The sequence below is a fragment of the Ruditapes philippinarum genome, unplaced genomic scaffold (assembly GCF_026571515.1).
Source record: "Ruditapes philippinarum isolate M1 unplaced genomic scaffold, ASM2657151v2 ctg867_1_1_1_1, whole genome shotgun sequence".
NCBI classification, from domain to species: Eukaryota; Metazoa; Mollusca; class Bivalvia; order Venerida; family Veneridae; genus Ruditapes; species Ruditapes philippinarum.
Window position 1 is genome coordinate 99638 of NW_026859732.1, and position 23563 is coordinate 123200.

At 33.9% G+C, this 23563-nt stretch overlaps 2 protein-coding genes across 2 annotated transcripts; both read right to left on the minus strand.

The window, feature by feature from the left end:
• Positions 1-364: 364 nt before the first annotated feature.
• LOC132757696 (uncharacterized) lies at positions 365-14512 on the minus strand. Its single transcript, XM_060749054.1, has 4 exons — positions 14344-14512; positions 13566-13699; positions 12546-12579; positions 365-537 (listed from the first exon to the last, which is right to left on the minus strand). Exons 2-4 carry the CDS (start codon positions 13677-13679, stop codon positions 365-367), a joined length of 321 nt encoding a protein of 106 aa, XP_060605037.1. The 5' UTR covers positions 13680-13699; positions 14344-14512.
• Positions 14336-16377, minus strand: LOC132757697 (nuclear apoptosis-inducing factor 1-like). The gene is made up of 3 exons (XM_060749055.1): positions 16214-16377; positions 14659-14821; positions 14336-14410 (listed from the first exon to the last, which is right to left on the minus strand). The coding sequence occupies exons 1-3, from the start codon at positions 16375-16377 to the stop codon at positions 14336-14338; spliced, it is 402 nt and encodes a 133-aa protein (XP_060605038.1).
• Positions 16378-23563: the final 7186 nt, after the last annotated feature.

The following is a 23563-nucleotide window of genomic DNA, read 5'->3' on the forward strand; positions in this document are numbered from 1 at the left end:
TTAGGAAAAGAAAGTCGATGTCTTCATACATCATGTTAAAAAATGTAACAAAATTAGAGAAATTTAACAGAACTATATTTCAAAATTGATGACGTGACGTCATGATGTGATGACGTCACAAAGGAGAATGCGGGACGTTTCGCGGCAAAATCAGTAATAAGATACTTAAAATCACTTAAAAAGCATGAAATAAAAAGAAAATTTATTTGTTTTACATATAAGATTGAAATATATTTCATTCGTGAAAACCAGCTATAATATTTTCACTCGTGGCTACGCCACTGGTGAAAATATTGCATCTGGTGTTCACTCAGTGAATTTATATTTCAATCTTACATGCAAAACAAAAAAATATCCTCTATATTTAAAGTTCGATCAGGTTTTCAATGCTACTTTTGCATGCAATAATGTCAGTCAGACGCTTCAATTCGTTTGAAATTGCCCCAAGATTTTCATTTTGTTGTTTTTGCGTGTTGAGAATTTCTTCTAGAAATTTGCATTTCTTCCTTTCAATATCCAGAAGTTCTTGATATTTATCTGTAATTGAAATAACATATTGTAATGATTGTAAAAAAAAAATTCCAATTTTACTTTCTACTATATCCAGTTCCTTGATTCTCTGATTGTGACATTGTACTTAGGAAGCCATATTGAATTTCTTTTAAATTTAAGAAACATACATGGTACTTTTTGAAATTCCTTAAGTCATTTCTTTAATAAACCGGACATATATTCACAATAATACAATTTGCAAGATTTATTTCAAAATACAGTATTATTTCCATGAAAGTTTCCATTATATTTGATGTGTTTTACCTGTTAAAGGTACTCCACTGAGGTACGGCCGAATGTCACAAAAAAAGTAAAATTTCACGAACCGATATTTTTTTGTTACCTGCGAGTTAGGGACATTCAAACAGAATCAGTGATACATTGATATGTGTTCTTTGGATTGGCAAGTCGTTTGAAATACATATTTTCTCCAATTTTGTGGGAAAAGCGTTTAAACACCTGTTAGAAACGTATTGATTTCTAAGTACTTCAGATTTGTGAACGTTGTTAATGGCGTCAATATGTTACGCTACTTTACGCGACGTAAGATGTTTACGTCGACGTCATCATTTTTGTTTTGTTTTGTTATTGAGAATCTCGTCATTTTAAATCTGGAACTTGATGTATTGAGACAAGTCAAAATCGGTTTGTTTAATTTAACAAAATAATGCAATTGTTTTAAATGATAATTTACAGTAAGATTTAAATTTAAAGGTACAAAAGTTCTAATTAGATTTATTGTGTAATTCATATATAATTTATTGATGATGTGAATGTTTTTATGTTTATTATTTATTGCGAAGTACAAATTGTAAATGAATATTTCAGAGAATCGCTTATCAACGCTTATCAACGCTTATTGACGTTTATCAAGGAAATAAAAGTTAAAGGCGCATATTCGTTTTAGATTTATATTTGAAGTAGAACCCAAGTTCCCGAACAATTCTCGATTACTGCAATATGGAGGAAGTATCTACCGAAAATGGAACAGATCCTACGCATGAGGATTTTTTGGTAGTGTAAGCGTTCACAGTTCTTCGCAACTTGGAAAAATTGACGCGATTAAATACAAAGACTTAGAACTGAAAATGATATCACATAGAAACGGAGATGAGGTACAAATATTGTATGAACGTTGTTGAGCGTTTTGAATCATTTAAATCAGCACCATTTGTTATGCTTAGACGTATGCTGGACCGGATGTACGGAAAAACGCTTGAATTGAATTTATGAACTTGTAGTCAAATACTTTTTAGACGTGCAGGAAAGATTTTCACAGTGGAGAAATTCTGTGCAGAAAATACCTGATGATGATGTTTTAATCTACAGTTAGCAGTGCAAATTCCGTGTTCAAGGCAAAGTTGAAAAGTGCGAAAAAGCAAAACGTTTAATTGCAGAATTAAAATTTAAATCATTGGAGAAAAAAAACATGGATCGAATTAGCGCGAAAGGAACTCGAATTTAAACAGCAATTACTTGATCAATCAGGTCGTTCTTGAAGAAGCGCAGATAGAAGAATCCGTATGGCAAGAAAATTGTGTTTAAACGCGGATGAATCTTCAAAGCAGACGATATTAATCAATGAGTCTCCTAGTGAAACAAAATTCAAATAAACGTCATACAGGCAAAGATGGGATTTCAAATCCAGAAACTGATACATCAGCATGTTTTATTATCGATGATGGAATTAATATTATCATCCACAGATGTTGGGCGGTACAAGCGGATTTGATGCAGACGACATTGTTGAAACGCACTAACTCCCGTGCTGCACGTGATTGAGTAATACTGAATCGTACAAATTGTCAAATCGCACGCTAAAACGCAGTATCTGGTAACGAATTTATATACACAAGAAATTCCGACAGGTTAGTGAATCGGGGATTGATACAGCATTTCAAAAACTTGCTTTCGCGCTGCAAGGAGGGATTTAATTTACCAAAACCGGAACTATTTAACTTTCAGCGGAAAGCCAACGGAATATTGCAAGTTTATAAAGAACTTTGAAACTAATATAGAAAATAGAGTTTCTGATGACAGCCAACGGTTGAGCTATTTAATACAATACTGTTCACGGAGAAGCAAAAATTTGTATCGAAGACTGTGTGTTGTTAGAACCAAGTGAAGGATACAAAACGCGCACGCGAAATCTTATACTCTCGTTATGGAAACCGCACGTGATCACGAGGACATTACATTGAAAAACTTGTAGAAGGTCCCCAGTTATCAGCATCTGACATTAAAGGTATTTCTAATTCAAGCCATGGAAATGCAAAAAATGTGAAATCACGTTATCACAAACTAGGTTTCTCTTGATTGAAATAGATAACTCTCAAAATTTGAGACGTATAGTGAAGCGGTTTACCAATTGCATTTGAGAGTGAAATGGGTTGAGATCGCACACGTGATTAATGAGTTCTGGTAGAGAACCAAAGTTTTTCGATTTAGCGAGATTTGTAGATGAAAAGTCGCGAGTTGCTAAATTCCATGTACGGTATAGACATTGTCAAGGAGAACAGAACATTAAAAGTGGAACACACGACGACTTCCGGTCGATTTTATGCTGAAAAAACCATCAAAAGATATAAAACAACACTGACTACTCAGAGTAATACGGAAATGAAGAAGTACGAGCGAAAATGTAGATGTTGCCATGGTAACTGTACAGACTTATGTTCATGTGTGAAATTTAAGTCTATTGAATTTAAACGAACGGAACGACGTAGTTAAAAAGAACAAACTGTGCTTTTAATTGTTTGAAAGGAAATCATTCCTTTAATAACTGTAGAAAACCGAAAGTTATTGTACCGTCCGGATTGTAGAATTAAACACAATATTCTACTACATAGTTGGACTGATACACGGAAACGAGGCCTCAGTCACACAATCCTCGGTGAATTTGCGCAGCTGTTAAGAGTTCATTTGTGAAGAACTGTTTGGGTGTTGTGCCTGTGATTGTAAGAGGCGAAAACGGGATTCAGTGTCATACATACGCGCTGTTAGACGATGGTGCTGACAAAACACTATGTGACGAGAGACTGTTACAGAAGTTAAATGTTGATTTGTAAGCCAATTACGTTTCATATATCAAAACCGTGAACTCATCTAGCAGCACGAGTTATGGGCATGAAAGCGGACCTTTACAGTTATGGCTGTAAAACGGAACCGGAAGTGAGGAAGTCTCCCTCCGTAAGGTATGGTCGGTGAAGAAGCTACCGATATCTGCAAAAATCAGCGGCAATGCATTTAGACTACAAAACTTTTCCATACTTATCTGACATTGAAATTCCCCAAATTCCCAATACTGATGTAATGCTTCTTATTGGCACAGATTTCCCAGCAGCCCATATCCCCTTAGAAGTACGGTCAGGAGACAGTGACCAAACCATATGCAGTGCGTTCCCGCTAGGATGGGCGATTCGTGGCCCCTTGAAAGACGATACAGCTCCCAGTGCAGTAAATATCCACTTTGAACAGTCCCAGAGACATATTATTACAGCAACAATTAGAAAAGATGTGGAATACTGATTTCAACGACAGATTTGAACGAGAAAAATTCTATGTCCTTAGACGACAAAAGGCAATGAAAAATAATGGAATCTTCTCTTATTCATAAAAGACGGACACTACATGAATGGATTACCATGGAAAAACGAAACGGACAAATTGCCTAACAACATTTCACTCCTAAAGTGCGTCTATCCAACAACTAAGAAACAAATGTCAACGTTTGACCAGGGTTACAGAAAAATGTACACAACTACCTTGAACGAATATATAGAGAAAGGGGTTTTGCGAACTGAATTCACCCGGAATGGGGACGAAAATATTCACAAACGTATCTGGTACTTACCACAATCATCCAGTTACTAATGTAAACAAACCAGGGAAAGTCGCATTGTGTTTGATTGCGCGCGAAATATAAAGGCGTTTTCATCTTGAATAGCCAACTGCTTTTTCAAGGACCCCTGACCTAAATGAACAGTCTTATGGGCGTAGTAATTCGTTTTAGAAAAGAGAAAATAGCCCCTTGCCGCGATAAGAATCCATGTTTCATCAAGTGGGCGCAGTTACGGGATGAAAGAGCAATGTTTTACGTTTTCTATGGTGCCTGGTGGGGACTTAAACAAGAAACCGAAATGTTACGCATGTAAATTACACTTGTTTGGAGCGACATTCATCACCAAGTTGTGCGGCGTATGCCTTAAAAAGAGAACTGCAGTTGACAATGCTCGAAATATTTGAACCGGAAGTGGTTACTACAGTCCAGAGAATTTTTATGTTGAAGACTGTTTTGAAGTCTGTTGGAATCAGAACAAAAGGCAATAAATTTAGCAACTGATCTTTTCAAGTCAATTATATAAGTTAGGCGGTTTGACTGACTAAATGGTTAAAGTAAACAGCAGAGAAGTTTTTGAATGCTATGCCCAGAATGCCGAACGCGCGCCTTCTGTTGTAAATTTGAGTCTCGATGATACTTACCTTGTGAACCGCCTTTGGAGTATTTGGGGTGTAAATGAGATAAAATTTTTTTTTAAAGTAAAAAATTTGGGAAAAGAAGCCTTTTACAACGTGGAAATTTTTTCGGTAAGTTTTTATTTGACCCCCTTGACTTGTTTTCCACCTGTTACTCCAGGCCCCGGGTATAGTAAAAGTTTGTGCCAAAATTGAAATTGGTGGACGACAATACCACCAACATCAGTAAAGAATGGAAACATGGTTATCTACCTTATCTAGCTTTGAAAAAACTATCTGTGAATCGCTGGGACAGAAAGGGTTTGAACCCTCAAAAACCCGTTTACTTTTTCAGTGTGGCCGGAAGAGGAGGTGATGCGCTTATTGCGTTTTGTTGATGTACTGACAAGTACATTTCCCCGGGGGATAGGAAAATTTTATCTAGCACCCAAAAAAGCAGATGTCTATTCACGACTGGAGTTTATCTGGCGCTGTAGTAGGGTTGTAATTATTTGCAATGTTATTGAAGAAAATTAGATATGAATTTTTGACCAAGTTACCTTTTGGACCGACTCCATGATTTGTTCTATGGATATAAAATAATGTGTCAAGCGGTTGAAAGACGTTTGTTGGGGAATAGGCTCGCATAATTATGAAAAACTTCCCCAGAAGTGGCCATGTGCACACAAGTTCGAATCCCGCAGACATAGCTTCAGCAGGAATAAGTGCATACGATACTGAAAAACCTTCATTTATGGTTAAATGGCCAACGTTTCTTAAGCAAGAAATCTAAAAATGGACAAAAATCCCGTTCCGCCGGAAGTGCAGAAAATGATAAGAGGTCAAGAAGGAAGTCCTGATTAATAAAAACTTTGCAGCTGAATGTCTAGATAGCATTGGATAGATCGCTATTGTAGCTGGGCGAAACTAAAAGGAGTCGATGGTGTAAGATACAAGACTTCTGCAACATCGATACCTAAAAAAGTTAAAAAGGGAGATTTGGGACTTTCATTAAAAATCCAGAAGCAGAATAATAATGTTTTGTAAGAAAAAGATTTTCTAGTGAAATTAAAAAATTTACAAAAATTCTAAGCGTAAAAAAAGGGAAACGTATCGTTCATTTTAAACCTGTGATATATGATTGCCTATTCGGGTACAGGGTCACTTTAATCTCGCAAAACCCAGTAAAAATTCCCGTGATAATCCCCAAAAAAAATTTCTGAAAGATTATAAAAGAAATATCATAAATAATGGTCACGCCGGGGAAAACGCATTTACTAGCGCATCCCCTGGGAAAAAAAAGGGTATTTAGGGACCTAGTGCAGTAAAAAAATTTTAAAAATTTCATTATATGCAGCGAAAATACCTTGATGACTCAAAGTGGCCCCCTCTCCCGAAGAGACCCCCGATGAACTGTTCACGAATGTAGGGATTGATTATTTGGACCCCTTATTGTAAAGCAGAGGTACAATGTAAAAAGATAGGTTGTCTTTTCCGTGTTTCAAAATAGAGCAGTACATCTTGAAGTTTTCACAATTTGACAACTGATATTTTTCGCAGCATTTTTAGCGTTTTTCGGGTAAAAAAGGATATAAAAAGTGTACAGGTAAAAGGAAAAAATTTGTGAGGGTGATGTCATTTAAAAACTCGATTTAAGAATGGAACAATTCGAAAAAAAGGAAAATTTATGATGAAAAAAAATTAAAGTGGGCTTTTTAACCCCTCAAGCAATCCCGGGGAGGAGCATGGGAAGGGTGATTTTTTCTACGAGAAATTTTTAAATCTTAAACAAAGCAAAAATTTTTTTACAGAAGGCAGCTTCTTTTTTTTGAGAAGAACCAAAGGGTTCAACGTAGACCAATAACCTGTTATGAACACAATACTTGTTAGTCTTAAATCCAAAAATTTATTAAAGAAAACAACAAAAGTATTCCCAAAAGGAGTGTTTAAAAAATGAAGACAATTATGTAAAAACCCTTGGTGGAAACAAGAAAAAATTTTGGGTAATTATTTTGGGGAAAATGGGGCTGAAAAATACCGCCCCACAAGTGTTTTAAAAAGGAAGGAAAAATAAGATTTGGTGTTTTGGGGACTTTGTTAGTTTTTTGAGAGTTATAAAGGGGGGAAAAGGCCCTTAGGAATGTTACCCGATTTCGAGAAAACCGAGATGGGCATGTTGAAGGTGTTGTTTAAAAACAAAAACACGAATCAATGAAATCTATTACTAAATGTGTCTACTTAAAGTTCACCTGAGTCATATCATGTTTGCTTATTGACATTTTTAAAGTTTAAAGCTAAGCTTTAAAATTTACCATTCGAATATACATATTTTTAAGTTGGCAAAGGTCAATTTTGTCTCTTTTATTGTACATGTACTTATTATTGCGAATTTTGATGAAATTTAAGAGTAATTTCATGGCGAGGACTGTTAGAAACGTATTGATTTCTAAGTACTTCAGATTTGTGAACGTTGTTAATGGCGTCAATATGTTACGCTACTTTACGCGACGTAAGATGTTTTACGTCGACGTCATCATTTTTGTTTTGTTTTGTTATTGAGAATCTCGTCATTTTAAATCTGGAACTTGATGTATTGAGACAAGTCAAAATCGGTTTGTTTAATTTAACAAAATAATGCAATTGTTTTAAATGATAATTTACAGTAAGATTTAATTTAAAGGTACAAAAGTTCTAATTAGATTTATTGTGTAATTCATATATAATTTATTGATGATGTGAATGTTTTTATGTTTATTATTTATTGCGAAGTACAAATTGTAAATGAATATTTCAGAGAATCGCTTATCAACGCTTATCAACGCTTATTGACGTTTATCAAGGAAATAAAAGTTAAAGGCGCATACTCGTTTAGATTTATATTTGAAGTAGAACCCAAGTTCCCGAACAACACCTTTCAGTTTGCAAATCTGAATAAAAACAACGGTCACGTGATGATTCTCGGGATGACTAAAAAGCGAAACGGAGAATTTTTTGTGTATCGGCAGCAACGAAAGTGCGAAACCGGAATATACCAACAATCCATAAATTTAAAAGCAAATAATGGGTTTGTTTGTTAAATTTCTTGTTGTTCACATATGTTCTTGTGAGAAAAATCTTTCAAAAGCAATTTCAATATATTTAAAGCATTACATTGTTGTAATCATGTTTTTTTTCTGCATTACAATGATGAATTTAGCTAAACGTACAGTACGGAGTTCGAAACTGACATACACAAATTTTACAAATATTCTATGTTAATTTGAGAGCTTTCGTGTAATTATTAAATATTATGTATTAACTTTGTAATGGTTAAAATATCATGATATCTAGGCCAAGAAAATTTACTTTGTCGTTCAGGAAAAAAAAACTTCGTAATACCTTTTATACAACGAACATGAATTTGAGTATTGTAAGCATAAAAAATCACACGCACACACAGAATGTTATTCCAGAATTTTCTCTTTAACTCTGATCAAAGCACTGAAAGCACTGGCTAAATAGAGAATGAATCCGGCCTCATTATAGGACATTTAGGCTTCAACTTTATTAGATAATATTTCTAATGTATGTCTAGTGCACATAATTAAAATTCTTTAAGAAAAAATCGATCTCCTTTGCTAGATAGATCTGAAATTTAATATTTATCATTTTACATACATACTTGCATATTTATCCGCATTGGATGTAAACTTTGTTGATGAAAAGATTACTATGTTTTGATCTAGACATTCAAAACTATAGGTAATTGATACCTGTTTCATGCACATGGTAAACATTATCAAGAAGGTCGGAAAAGAGTTACAATCTGGCTCTATTAATATTATTATTATCATTATTGATTTAGCAGATATCCTGATAATTTTTTTCTTATTGGAAGGCCTCCGTACTAGTGATGGGTCAATTGAGCTGTGCTTTAATGTTACCAATATATTGAAAGCTTCCCGGTGGAAAAGAAATTGAGAGCGTTATAAGAGTAAAAAAGGAAAACTGGAATAAAGACAATCAAGGCGACGGCAACGTTCACATGACGCAGCCCCCGACATAGTCAAGCTTCCACAGCAGGGTTATTGCCGTGACTAGTGAAATAAACTTAAAACTGATTATATAGTTGTTGTTTTTTAAACCCTAACTTTCTTTCAAATTAAACGAAACAAACAAAATCATGATACAGCAAGACAAATGTGAAGGGCAGGTAAGTAAAAGTAACTTTAAGAATTCAGTAAGATATTATTAACCTCACCTCATACAACAACCATTGCTTAAACTATGTTTTATAATACTTCCAACTCCTAGACGGTAAAGGGCAATGCATATATAAACCATTGTTTTTACTCCTTATAGCCTATTTATCATGGCATACTCATTGTTAATAGTTTTGTAAATGTTTTGATAAAAAAGTCGGGTTCATTTCCCGACTATTTTGAAAACACGAGTGACTGGTTTCAAAAACTACAATGGCTAAATATTGATCGGATGCATTTCATTGCATAAATAAGTTAGGGAGAGAACGCTGCTTTTCTTTCTTTATAGCACGAAAACCTTTACTTTTCTCTACTTTTGTCTCTTCTTTCTTCCTGTTTTTCATTTTTGTTGTTTATTCTTTTTATTTACCACTTGAAAGCCTGAAATTAATGTTTTCATTGATAATTTAGCTGTGGTCCTGTTTTGCTTGGTCGTATGGGTGTTGTATTCATTGAATGTTACCATTCCTTTTTGTATTTCTGATCGAAGATTAGGAAATACAAAGCTAACATTCAATCTCTGACACAGCGGTTTCACGACAAAACTAACAACAAACAATTCTTAGAACACATGAAAACGACCGATTTAAAAGAAAGAAATATTTTCATTTTGTTATAAGTATCCAACAGATTACAACGCATTCAAAGTTTAAAAGTAGCTTTGGCTTATAGAATTGTCAATGAATGCACATTCACAAATTACGCGGATGAATATCATTTTAATCAATGAAAATGCTATTTTAAGCGATGTCGAGAGCTTTTTTCACAAATAAATCTGACTGTCGAGTAGTGGAATATATACATGTCGGACTGTTTTGGCGAGAAGATTTTTGTTAAATTATTTACATCAATGTTAAAGAACAGGTTTATCTTGAACAAAAAACCTCGAAATTAACCCGAAATGCAGTGAAAAATCTAAATTTAGTATTACTTGATTTTATTCAGGCATTGTTCGTATATCTTCTCCGTGGTGCAAGGGTAACGCGCTCGTTTAGTGTCTCCGGGGTTCAAATCCAATTCAAGGCAATTATTTTTTATAAAGTTTCTTTGTTAAGGAAATAGCCACGATATGCAAGGATAAAGTGTGGCTGTCATAAAAATGAACATAAATGATTTTTGATGCATCTCTAGTCATGCAAAATGTTTCAAACTCTGGTACCAAGCAAGAAGAATTATAGTACATAAAAATAAACTTATACAGGAAAATGATACAGTTGTACAGTGCGATTTATATTGCAAAGATCAGAAAATACCACAGAGCTTGCAGCCTTTTGATTTATCTTGTTTTTCGTATGTATTTCTGGAGATTAAATGGGTGGTTCTCGTAATACTTTAAGATTCATAAGATTGTGTATTAAAAGCCTTTGTAAATTGTTTCGGAAATACTGGATATCGTTTTGAAAATTTTAGAGCTACTTAAGTATTTTAAACACGTGAACGAAAAATTTCACAGTAACAGGAATTAAAATTAATTCCTAAGTATTTAGATTATAGTGATTATACCGTAATCAAACTTAAAGGTCTCCTAAGAAATGTTCTTTGGGATTAAAAATTAAGTGTAAGCACTAGAACATAAACCACCTGATTGCTTGCAAAATCTTTATCGGCAGGATAAATTGGTTCACAAAACATGATTTTTCACAGTCAAGATCAAATGAACAGACTGTCATTTTCTTCCTGTTACCGAATGATACGAACAGACTGTCATTTTCTTCCTGTTACCGAAAAAAACACACCAGGAAGATTTCAAGTAGAGGACACGTCACTGACAGAATGTTCTTAATATTTGAATAGAAAAGAATTTGCTAAAGCCAATTTATGAAAGAGAAATCGGGGATGCTACTTATTAAATTATTTGCCTATAAAAGAGGATTTATTTTACTCGTTTAGATTATTTTCAAAAACAAAAGTCTCAAAAAGCAAAGGTTAGCTGATATTTAGATGTAAACCGCGACATATAAAATTAATTTACCTGTGAAACTGGAGTGAAAATGTGATAGTTTATCCGTTTTTTCTTCAGTGCCTTCAGCACTTTGATCTTATCTGTAGTACAAGTAAACTATATCGTTTGCACCAAAAAATCATTAAATTCTAAACAAGTTTCTAATAGAATCATAAACATTTATTGTATCATAGTTTGAAGACTTTTCTGTTGAAAACGTGTCAGAGTTAAATCGAATTCATATACATGCACAGTGCATATACATGCACAGTGCGTAACTGGAGTGCAGGTAATAAATACCAACACTCCAGAGCATGCCCATTGATGTATTCATTCTTTTTTTTTTTTTTGGGGGGGGGGGTGCTTTTATGGAATAACGATAGAAATGCCACATTCAGAAGCTAGTTCATAGGTTTTTTTTCTGGGGTTTCATATTGTTACAATAGGAAACGTGCATTTAATTTTGCCTATGGTATGAATATGATGTAATTGTGTGTGGAACGTGTATGTACGATCCTATCAAGATAGCCTACGAAACGTCACTCATTACATACACAGATGCCCGTTTGTGCCAGAAACAATTTTGCAAAGGGGGCACCTGAGTTCTTTCTCCACCAGTAAAACTGAAGAGTCGCCAAAATGACCTACACAGTTTTGTGTGACGTAACCCCCACTCCATCCCAAATACAAACAATCAAATCAAATGAGACATGTCATTAACTGTATTTGATTTAAATACGTTATAGATAGCGTTACATACATTTATTAGTGTGATTACACTGTGCTCGTTTTAGTATAAATATCACCGATGCATTATGTTTGCCTTAGAATATTGAAATTGAAACTGAAATGTCAATAAAAATAATTGTACATGTATATAATATCTTTCCGTTTTGTCTAGAAAATGACCGCTTCGCTGTCGTTTGATTTTTCAAGACAACGAAATTGCTACCTTGATTATCTTTTATACAGTTTTTCTTCGTTATACTCAAGTTATATAAACATGATAGGTTAGAGAGTTGAGAAAAAATCAATAGACTTTTTTACCCCCGTTTACTCTGTTGTTCCAAAAATGCCCGTTGCGTATTTTAGTTATACCCGATGAATTGTGGGTAACTTCTGTACATGTCTGGGAAAACCAACTTTCATTTTTGCATCAAAAGCTAAGTGAATATGCATTTTCTAGCATAATTGTTGTTAGAGGGTTGGTTAAAGTGTAAGTTATTGTTATTTTAGTCATAATATTGTGATTTGTGGGGAAATTTGTATACATTTTTTTTGGACACCAAATTACCCGTCAGACCTCAGTGTAGCCCCTTTAATGAACAGCTGGAAATAATTTGTAATACATTTACCTAATGGTTCACTGACCGTCCGTTTTCTTTTTTCCTGGAAGTAAAATTTGAATGTTGTGAAAATTCATAATTGAATTTATTTCATGTCTTCAATTGAATTATATCATTTTTGCCTATTGTGAACATGTTATTTTGTTATTCAATTTTTTCAATGTATTTAGTAAGAAAATCACACAAAAATAATTAAATAGTTATAATTTTATCACATACCAGTACATTATGTAAGTATTATTTGTAAAAAAGACAGTCTATATTGTAATTTCCATACCTACAAGCTTATTCTGTAATGTTTTCAAATATTTAGTGTCATTTGAAATGACAAGTCATATAATCTTATCCTGAAAGTTATACACAGAAGTGTAGTATCAATGTTGCTGACTTGCAAAAGCTGTGCTGGTATATGATAAGAAAATCATTAATGTAATATTTCTTCATAATAAGGTAAGTATTTCCTCAACATTTGATTAACCCTTTACCTGCTGAATTATTGCGATAGACATCCAACCTTAAATTTCAGTACTTTCCATTCTCCATTTGTGGATATGAAAATTGAAAGACAGCCTGGCATATGTATAGAGCCTGGCCAGATTTGACAGCTGTGTATTTGACGTGGCTCTGTGTAGGTGGCAACATTCAAGCAGGTGAAAGGTTAATAAAATGGTTTGATATTCATTGTCATATACATTTGTAATATGATATCAAGCAATTCAGTATTGAAATATGTGCAATAAAATTTGAAATGTCCTTGAAAAGTGTCAGAGTTTTATTGATTCATAATTAGCAATCTGTAAATACTTTATTATGTTACACTAAAAAGGTTCATTAAGTGTCGGCAATTGCTTATAACTATGTTTTGTGAAAAGAGACTTAAGAGAGTAAATGATGTGCAATTAGCATAACAGATAATATTGTCTAGTTTTCATACATGGGACACAGACATTTTACTCCACATGAATATTATGATACATGTTCATAGAAAATATTATGCTTGAACATAGGTAAACATATAATTAGACTTACAGAGTTACTTGTATTAACAAGTGTAGCAGATGGTGCTGATTCTGCCAAATTACCACTACTTGAAGCATCAGCATCTCCATCATTTGTACAAGAAGCCTCTTGCACATTGCTCATGTTGCTGATAGAAGAAGACACTAAAGACAAATAAATTTTATTTGTGAAAATAAACAAAATTAAATGCTGTGAAAATTAGTTATATACTGAATGTCAAACAAAACTCATTTCTGTTTCAAAGTTAATGGTGTCTGATGAAATAACATTTTTATGCTATAGTTTTACCCATTAAATCCACAAATATATTTGCAACTATTCCATACTACTAAGCAGTATTGGATTTTTCAGCTGCCTAGGAACAAACAAGGCTTGGGTAGCAAATCCCAAACTTAAAATCATAAAACTGAGAATCAACATAATAGCATGAATACATAAACAAACTTTTGCAAAAAAATTTTAATTAAATAATTAAAAGAACTTGGACAAAGGAAAAAGTAATGACAACTGTCAACAAAACAAAACAGTAATCCAAACTGGGAATTGAACCCAGGCCTTCTGTCACAAAGTAACAGCTGTTCTACCACTAAACTATCTGGATGCAAACTTGTCTGTTGTAACAGTTATCAATTACATTTTTTCTGGATGAACATAAATTTATTGGAAAAACAATTGCCATAATTACTAAATTCCTATTTTTACAAATCATTATTATTAACTAATTCTGAAATGTTTATCATTACTTGTACTTCAAGAAACACATGTTTTTGGATTGAAATTTACTTACAGTTTTCCCTGAAGGTATCTACACCCGAAATACCAGCAACTGTACTCTCTCCAATCAACTGTAGAACCTAAAAGTTAACTTAAGATTGAAGTAAATCATAGTTTAGTTTTTTTTAAATCAATTTATCCCTTGAAACAAAATATAAAGAAACAAAAATTAGGATTTTTCAGAAAAAAAATTACATGATGACGATGATGTACAAAATTAATGTATTTTTGACACAAGTTGAAAACACATAGAATATATAACATATTTTTTTTGCAAGTGAAATTGGGATAAAGACAGATTTGTTTCAAATGCATGCTATTTGATTACCTTTTCTTCCAAACTGTCTGGATTAGCTGGAGGTGGCCCTCCTCCAGTCTTACTGGCAAACAGCCGACATTCTCTCTCCTTTTTTTTAATAGCCATTTTAAGGTCGGACCATTTTTTTTTAAGTTCATTTATGGTTCTGGTACAGGAACTCTGGCTGTTAACACTGAATTGACAGAAAAAAATATTTAAGATAACAATAGACAATGTTGAATGCAGGCCTCATTTTTTTTCGTCCTGGAATTTTTGTAATGATGTTTAGTACTTTTACATTTGTATAATTATATGACCTTTAACTTAATCACTTATTTCCATAAATTTCAACTACACATTGTACCTGTAGAAATTACTAGAAAGTAACATTCTGTGGACTTTTACTACAGTATCTTAACATTGACATTCAATAGTCGTAGTTTCCTTGCTAAATTTCAATTTAATTAGACTTCCAAAAAAATTGAAACACAATGTTCTATACATGTCCGGTAAATTGAGTTGTCTACACAATTTTTTTCATCTTTTAATGCCCTAATTTAAAGACACATGTCTATGGTCAAATGTTTGATTTTATGTTTGATAAAGGAATGTTTACTTATATTAAGAACCCACATATATTTGGGTAAAATTTCTTTCTTTTTTATTATTTTGAATAAATGTTACAGCGAAAAAACATCATATTTTGTCCGGTAATATGTAGGATCCCAGTATATGTAACGTTTTATAGATTATAAGTAACTGTAAGTCCTTCCCAGTACCAGAGTCTTTCTATTTGAAGGACGCTGCATGTACAAAGCACATAATTAAAGAAATAAAGATGTTTGACACTCATACGATTTTATTTTTTATAATTTCATCCTATATTTTTTTCCGTATTCTTTAATTAAAAATGGGCCAAATATATCCCGGAACAACCAATATTCAATCAGTTAAGTTGTTTTTAGCCAATAATAAATGGAAGGGGAAATTATGCTTTAAATTCATATTAGATATTAATGCATCTATCAACATTTATTCATTTTATGGTTGGTACATTTCCAATATGTCTTAATCTTTCTTAGAAAAACAATAAAAACAATATGACCCACTCAGGTCACTCCCAGGGAGTGAGTGATATTTTAACCTAAATTCAAACAGCAGGGTAATCACCACTAAAGAATTTGTGCAAGATGGGCTACTAAAAATTGTAGAAAATTTCATAACAGTCTTTTCAATAATTTTCAACAGTTTTTACAGGATTTTAAAAAACTTACACTAAATGTTATAACATATGTACAGTACAATATACGTGTTGAGTTGGTATAGGGCCGAGCTGACTCGGTGTGGCCGAGTACGTTTAAGGGCCGCCCGAGCTGACCCGGATTCGTTTCGGGATAGATCAATATAGAATCTACCAGACCTTACAGACTTGTTATAGTTTATGTCGATCAAGCCTTGTGCTTTGCCAAGAAGCACAAATATCAAGCGACGTTATATTTAAAAAAATTTAGGACGAGGCCAAATATAGATCTAGGCTCTGCTTACTTTACTTTCGACGGACCTACATCGTAACATGATAATTTACCTCTCCAAAATATCCTGCCAACAAGCCTCCTTAACTTGGGCAGTCAGTTCAATAGAAAATCTACTTTCTATTTCGCTGTGGTTATTGATGTAACCAGTCAACAACGCCTCCACCTCCCCCTTTGTCCAGTTTTCATTCCGCTTTTTGTCCGGGTGTTTATCCATTTTGATGTTTTGACAGACGACTTGTCAACATCCGGGAGCGCTTTTTTACCTCCTATTGAAAAGTCGGTTAACGTAAATTTTCAGTGTCGTAAAATTACGCTACGTTCTGTTTAGTGAAACGCAACTAACGTAAATTTACGTTTTGCGTAAGTCCAAATTTACGTAAATAGATACGCAAAACTTACGTTATGTTAGTGAAACGCTCGCCAGACCTTGTTGTTTATCAAACCCAAATTTGCTTGGGCTCTTTAATGACCTTGACCTTGAAGGTTAAATTACTGAATTTTCTCAGATTTGTGCATTAAATGACCATAATTATATATTTATTGGTGTGTGTGTGTGTGTGTGTCTATATATATATATATTTACAACAACAACAACTAGAATTGCGTCATTGTTTCTATTTATAGAATTGCGTCATTGTTTCTATTTATAGAATTGGGTCATTGTTTCTATTTATAGAATTGCGTCATTCTTTCTATTTTTAGAAATTGCATCATTCTTTCTATTTTTTAGAAATTGCGTCATTGTTTCTATTTTTAGAAATTGCGTCATTGTTGCTATTTTTAGAAATTGCGTCATTGTTTCTATTTTTAGAAATTGTGTCATTTTTTCTATTTTTAGAAATTGCGTCATTTTTTCTATTTTTAGCATCAATGTTGCTATTTTTAGAAATTGCGTCATTTTTTTCTATTTTTAGAAATTGCGTCAGCTATTCTATTTTTAGAAATTGCATCATTGTTGCTCTTTTTAGAAATTGCGTCATTGTTGCTATTTTCAGAAATTGCGTCATTGTTGCTATTTTTAGAAATTGCGTCATTTTTTCTATTTTAGAAATTGCGTCATTTGTTGCTATTTTTAGAAATTGCGTCATTGTTTCTATTTTTAGAAATTACGTCATTTTTTTCTATTTTTTGAAATTGCGTCATTTTTTCTATTTTAAGAAATTGCATCATTGTTGCTATTTTTAGAAATTGCGTCATTTTTTCTATTGCATCATTGTTGCTATTTTTAGAAATTGCGTCATTTTTTTCTATTTTTAGAAATTGCGTCAGCTTTTCTATTTTTAGAAATTGCATCATTGTTGCTATTTTTAGAAATTGCGTCATTTTTTCTATTTTAGAAATTGCATCATTGTTGCTATTTTTAGAAATTGCGTCATTTTTCTATTTTTAGAAATTGTTTCTATTCATATATATATACAAAATATATAAACAAAACTTATGTGACAAGACAGACCAACTAAATTTATAAAAAGGAAACATTAGGATATGTTCAAACCTTTCTATGTTTGCGTTTAGAAAAAGTAAAAAGTCGAGCGTTGCCCCCGCTCGGCGGTGGCTCTTGTTTAATTTGCATTTCTTTGTAAAAGACAACAACGAGATGTTGTTTGAACTAAATTTAAAATTTCTTTTTATCATTAAAATATGTTACGATTGTCTCCTGAGTTAACGTTGAGAAGAATCAAAAGTAAAACCTATCTAAAATAACCCATTCAGGGCCACAATATTCGGACATGCGCAGAACAGATTATTCCCCCGCATGACCAGGTCATGGAATAACCATTAAACAAAAGGGTATGTTAGTAAATAAAGAACTGAATCATCAATATCTGCCTGAGAGTGGTTTTTAACTAGGTTTTCCGAAGGAAAAAACTGGTTATTAGATTGAGGTATGTCGGCGGGCGGGCGGGCGTAAACAATTTCTTCTGTGCGCAACTCCTCCTACATTTCTCAACAGATTTTGACCAAACTTTCACAGAAGCTTTGTCATCAAGTGCCCTGGGGCATATTGTCGGGGATTTGCGATTGGATAATATTTGACCTAAATTATGGCCCTTTGTTTTTTTTCCTTATATAGAATATATAGTGAACAATTTCTTCTGTGCTGAACTTCTACATTTCTCAACGGATTTTGACCAAACTTTCACAGAAGCTTTGTTATCAAGTGCCCTGGCGCATATTGCCGGGGTTTTGTGATTGGAATATATTTGACCTAATTATGGCCCTTTGTTTTTTTCCTTATACAGAATATAGTGAACAATTTCTTTTGTGCTGAACTTCTCCTACATTTCTCAACGGATTTTGCTCAAACTTTCACAGAAGCTTTGTCATCAAGTGCCCTTGCACATATTGTCGGGGTTTTGTGATTGGATAATTTTTTACCTAATTATGGCCTTTGTTTTTTTTCCTTATACAGAATATATAGTGAACACTTCTTCTGTGGCAATTCCTCCTACATTATTCATGTTTTACATTGCACATAGTTACATTGTTTGTTGCTTGTATTTTTGTTTCAAATACAACATATTTATCAACAATGGTGATAATTGAAAACCTGGTTTCATGGCATTGCCATGTTTCTTGTGTTATTATTTACTTTGAAATAGAAAGTGTGTTTACGATTCAGACCGGATGATTTTTGAATCGAAACAAAAAATAAAGCCTTTTTTGACAGGAATAGATTTTGTCCGGTAAACTGATTGTCCGGTAAATATGTAGGACCCCAGTAACCATACAAAAAGGATTACACGCTTACAGTTAAACTACGTGTCCCCTTTCCAGCTTAACCTGAATAGAAAATCAGAGAAAAGTGATATTAGGACGTGATATTCATAACATAATTACATGAAAAGTGCAGACTGGGTCCTCCTTGCCGCTGGTTCTTGTGGCTGGGACGTGTTGGGGTTGCGTTCGTTGTACACCACCTTTACTTTTTGATCTTGTTTGAGTCTTACGTAAGGTATTATAAAAATTGCAGCATTCGTCACGACACTTGTACCCCAGTGCATGTGAGGACCTGTACGGGTAACTGACAAGAGCATTGATTGACTATTTATGTTTACTATTTATATTAAAATATTTTTTTGTGTTCTTAGATTTAATCACTCAATTCAAGGATTGATAAACTTACAATAATTATTACAATGTCCGGCGTGTTATGTCATGTAATGTGTTCATGTACCGTTAAACCTAAAACCTAAATAAACATTAACTAAAATATCACCGATGTTACGATAGATGAATCTGTGTGTATTGCAGGATTTGGTCCCTAGTGTTGATTTCAAGTATTCACTCGGCCAACGGCTATCATGGACATTTTACAGTACCGGCCTGGGACTTACAGAATAGGCTGTATGACTGGTTTTCCGTTTTTGTCCCGTTTTATAATTATATCCCGTTCTTAAGCATGTGTGTCCGTCCTGTTTAGTGTCGTACTGGGCTCCTTGCCGACGGTATGCGGTCATTGAATGCCTCCTTTCTTTATCTTGTTTCTCTTATATTGTACCTGTTTTTGCTAGGTTAGTTGATGATTAAAACCGGTGTGCTTTTGGTTGGGTTTTACGTCACACGAACATTGTAATGCTCAAACTTTACTGGTTGTGAATAACCAAATCTAGCTTTTCTTTGCATTACGTCAGTTATGATCTTACAAAAGTTCGTGATAGATAATCAATTCCAGAACTTTTTTGACTCATTTTCTTCCAAACCTTCGATCGACTACTTTACAGGTTTGATTCATTGTACGCCGCTTTTCCTTGATGATCTTGTTTGTCATATTTGATAATGTTATTTTAACATACAGAGTTCCCGTTATGTTTAAATGTGCCGTAAAACCCCCACAATCAACTTTGTACAAAATACTGAGATCCGCTTCCTTGATACATCTTTATTTTATGTTCTGAAATTCTTTTCCTAAATATCAGAAATTGAAAGGTATAAACATATAGGCTAGAACATAAATAATCTCTATTTGCGGATTATTACTACTGGACGTGTCAAGCAGACACTCGATGCGTCATCTAAGACAAATGTGGATAGGAAAACAACAAATACTCTTAAAATTGTATAAAAAAAAAAGAGATGGGAATTATCATGGGACCAATAGTGTATTACTTTTGATGTAAATTTAGAACAAATGATTCATATAAACTATGCAGATAAATTACTTAAGATTCAAAATTTAGTAACTTTTTGAAAGAGGAGAATTCTCACTCCTATAGGAAAAATCGAAGTATTCAGAACGCTTTTAATTTCAATTTCAAAATTCAAAATTCCCTCACGCCCCCTCTTTTTATAGATAAGCCCAACCGTCACCGCCATAGTACATGACAAATAAACTTAATATTGCTGGATCGTGTGGAGTTGCGTTCATTGAACGCCACATAATGAACGCCGCATTTCCTTGTTGATCTTGTTTATCATATTTTAATATTATGTTTGAAATGCTAAAATAAAAAAAAACTCTTATGGCCAAGGACTATTCAGTGGGAAGCCCCTAGCACCGGCTTGAGCGGTACTCAATTCTCAACACTTTTTAGTGTTGGCATCAATGATCCCGAAGGACCAGAAAATATAACAACACTGAAGTGAAGTACGGGCAAGTCACCGTCCAACATTTTCAATTATGTTGTGTTGGACTTTCTTTAGGGATTCTTATTTTCTCTATTTTAGCGTTCTCAGTCTTCAATTATGCGGGTAGTGAAGTACACAAACTGCTGATCAGAAACTTATATTTAATTTCTTGTTATCTATATAATATAGAAGGTTAATTTATTTAATGCATCCCCTCCCTTCCCCGGGTCTCCTGTCCCCTTCGATCATTTATTTGTTTTCTTTTAGTTCCTTATTAGTTACTAATAATTTATGATTTTGATGGTTGGCCAGCCCGTGATCTGCCTTGTGCCCTGACGTGTTTTTGTTTGGGGTCCATCTGGGCTCCTTGCCGCTGGCTCTTGTTACTGGGTCGGTGGGGGTTGCGTTCATTGAACGCCGCCTTTCCTTGTTGATCTTGTTTAAAATTTTTTTACTTCTCTTTCGCAAAGTCTTCCTTGTCTTCTAACTCGAGAAGAACCCCATATGTGGCGTCTATGCCATTCTGAAGGGCCAAAACCTTAGATGGATGATGTATTTCTAAACTCACGAGTAGCTTTATCACAACTTGTACAGACGTACAACCACTGATCTAGATCTTTATGGTGTTAGTGACGTCATAAAGATCGAATAATGTCGTCAACAGTTTCTTTTAATATGGCCTATATGTTTGCATTGGAGGCAAATGGGAGGCCTCGCACCACCAGTGACCAAACAAGAGTTCCCTCATTTAAATGCAATTAAATGTGGAAACTGTCGTCTCTGTATTTCTGACAGCTCTACCATAATGGTTCGAATGCCATTCTGTATTTTCGTGTTAGTAATAGAATAATTATCTTATTCGTGCTTCAGATCTAAGGTGTTGCCATATTCTCCAAAAGTTTCCATAATGCTGTCGGATGTTAAATAAGCTGACAGTAAATGTAACCGAAATTACACACCTCCTCTATTGTTTGTGACAGGTCTATATTTTTCGGATAGACCTGTTTAAACAAAAGTCCGTTTTGAGGTCTATATTTTGCACGTGCACAGGTCTGTTCTAGTCAGACAGACCCGGTCATAAAATACACGTGAAAAAATAGACCTGCAATTGCGCAGACAAATAAAACATGAAATGCAATCAAAAATTAAAAATTGAAATAAATTGTAAATGATTGTCATAATATTCCTGTCTTACAAAATCGGTGAATTCACTAAGCAATTATTCCAGCATCCCTATATCAAATCTTTGACTAAAAAATAATGGATAGCATTTCAAAGTTAGGACACATTTAACATTTATTTAATCGCCTCAAAGAAATAGTAATCTAAGTGGTTCTTCTGTCGTTAAGTTCACAAATATAACAAAATGGACGCTTCAAGTTCACATCTATGAAACTATATAGCAGTAATCACAGCATACTTATAACTTTATTAACATTTTAAAATCGTAATAAGTGATTTAGTATACGAATTTTATGATGTGTCGGTTCATGTATCTCACACTTGCCAACAATATACATATGTAAGTCTTTCGTGGTCTGATGGGTATCCGGACATTGCCCTTCGGACAGTTGCCCCCTAGGAAGTTTGCCCGCTTTTTGCATTGGCGGTCATTTGCCCACTCATATCTTTGGAAAGGACGGACATTTGCCCCCCCCCTCCTTGTTTTAAAAATGTTAAAATATTTTATTGTTTGTTTGCTACATGTACCAAACTTCATCGCCTATTGTCGAAATTTCATTGTGCTTAAAAACACAAAAAACTTTCGCGCAAATTTGTGAAGTTCAAAAAAGCATCTATATATAACTGAACTATAATGTTTCCATTGGCAAACAAAAAATCTATACACGAGATGACAAGTGACAACAGCAAAAAAGGGACAATCGTCCGGTGGGGGCAACTGTACGGTTGCAAATGTCCTAGAATCTGCATTGTCCGATACTATCAACATAACATTCATTCTATAACATACCTTCCATTACAGTTCACTTTATTATTGACAAATTGCACTTTTAGCTTTTATATTATTTTTATTATTTAAAAGGTAAAAGCAAAGTTAAATGCAATATATATATTGTATTTAAGCAAAACGTTGATAAAAGCTTACCTGTATATGAATAATATTTGTGCATTACATCAAATGCTTCGGACCAGCCATTGCCCAAGCCAATATAGTTTTACGGTGTGTAAGTTGGATATCGGCCTCGTACATCGATCTTTCTGTTTAGGAAAGACCTGGTCACGAATTTCATGAAACACCTCGAGCGCTACGCGCTCTTCGGTGTCACATGAAATTCGTGACCAGGTCTTTCCTAAACAAAAAGACCTCGTACTCGGTCGATATCCTATACATACACTATTTATTTGTCTAATGATACGTCATTTAATCTATAATTATCGAGTACATAAAAAAGGTTGGCTCTCGCGCCTTTTGAACATCATTTCATCTTTAATTATAGAGTACATAAAAAAGGTTGGCTCCCCGCCTTTTCAACATCATCCGTCTCTTTCAGCACTAAAAGAACCACATCACGAGCGTCTTTCCCTTGTTGAAAAACCAAAACTCTAGTAGAAAGAATGACCAACATTTTCATTAGGTTGACCACGTCCTGTTTTGATGTTTATTGAATCCACATTTATTCACACTTTCGACTTTACCTATATTGCTTTGACCCCTATATTGCTTTGTCTTTTATTGTGTTATTGCGCCGTAAAACTCGTAAATCTGTTGTTATTGTGTTACGCCGTAAACCAGAAAACAATGGTTTCTCTTTCTTAAATTTTGGTAATCAAGGAAAGGTGGTGCTCACTGAACGTAACAGCCACAAGTA

Coding starts and splice junctions, on each gene's coding strand:
- LOC132757696 (XM_060749054.1), bottom strand. CDS start 13,679: ATGAGCAATGTGCAAGAGGCTTCTTGTACAAATGATGGAGATGCTGAT. Junction 12,580..13,565: donor TTGTTAATACAAGTAACTCT/GTAAGTCTAATT, acceptor TTTTACTTCCAG/GAAAAAAGAAAACGGACGGT. Junction 538..12,545: donor GACGGTCAGTGAACCATTAG/GTAAATGTATTA, acceptor TTTCAATTACAG/ATAAATATCAAGAACTTCTG.
- LOC132757697 (XM_060749055.1), bottom strand. CDS start 16,377: ATGGATAAACACCCGGACAAAAAGCGGAATGAAAACTGGACAAAGGGG. Junction 14,822..16,213: donor TGGCAGGATATTTTGGAGAG/GTAAATTATCAT, acceptor CTGTCAATTCAG/TGTTAACAGCCAGAGTTCCT. Junction 14,411..14,658: donor CAGACAGTTTGGAAGAAAAG/GTAATCAAATAG, acceptor GTTAACTTTTAG/GTTCTACAGTTGATTGGAGA.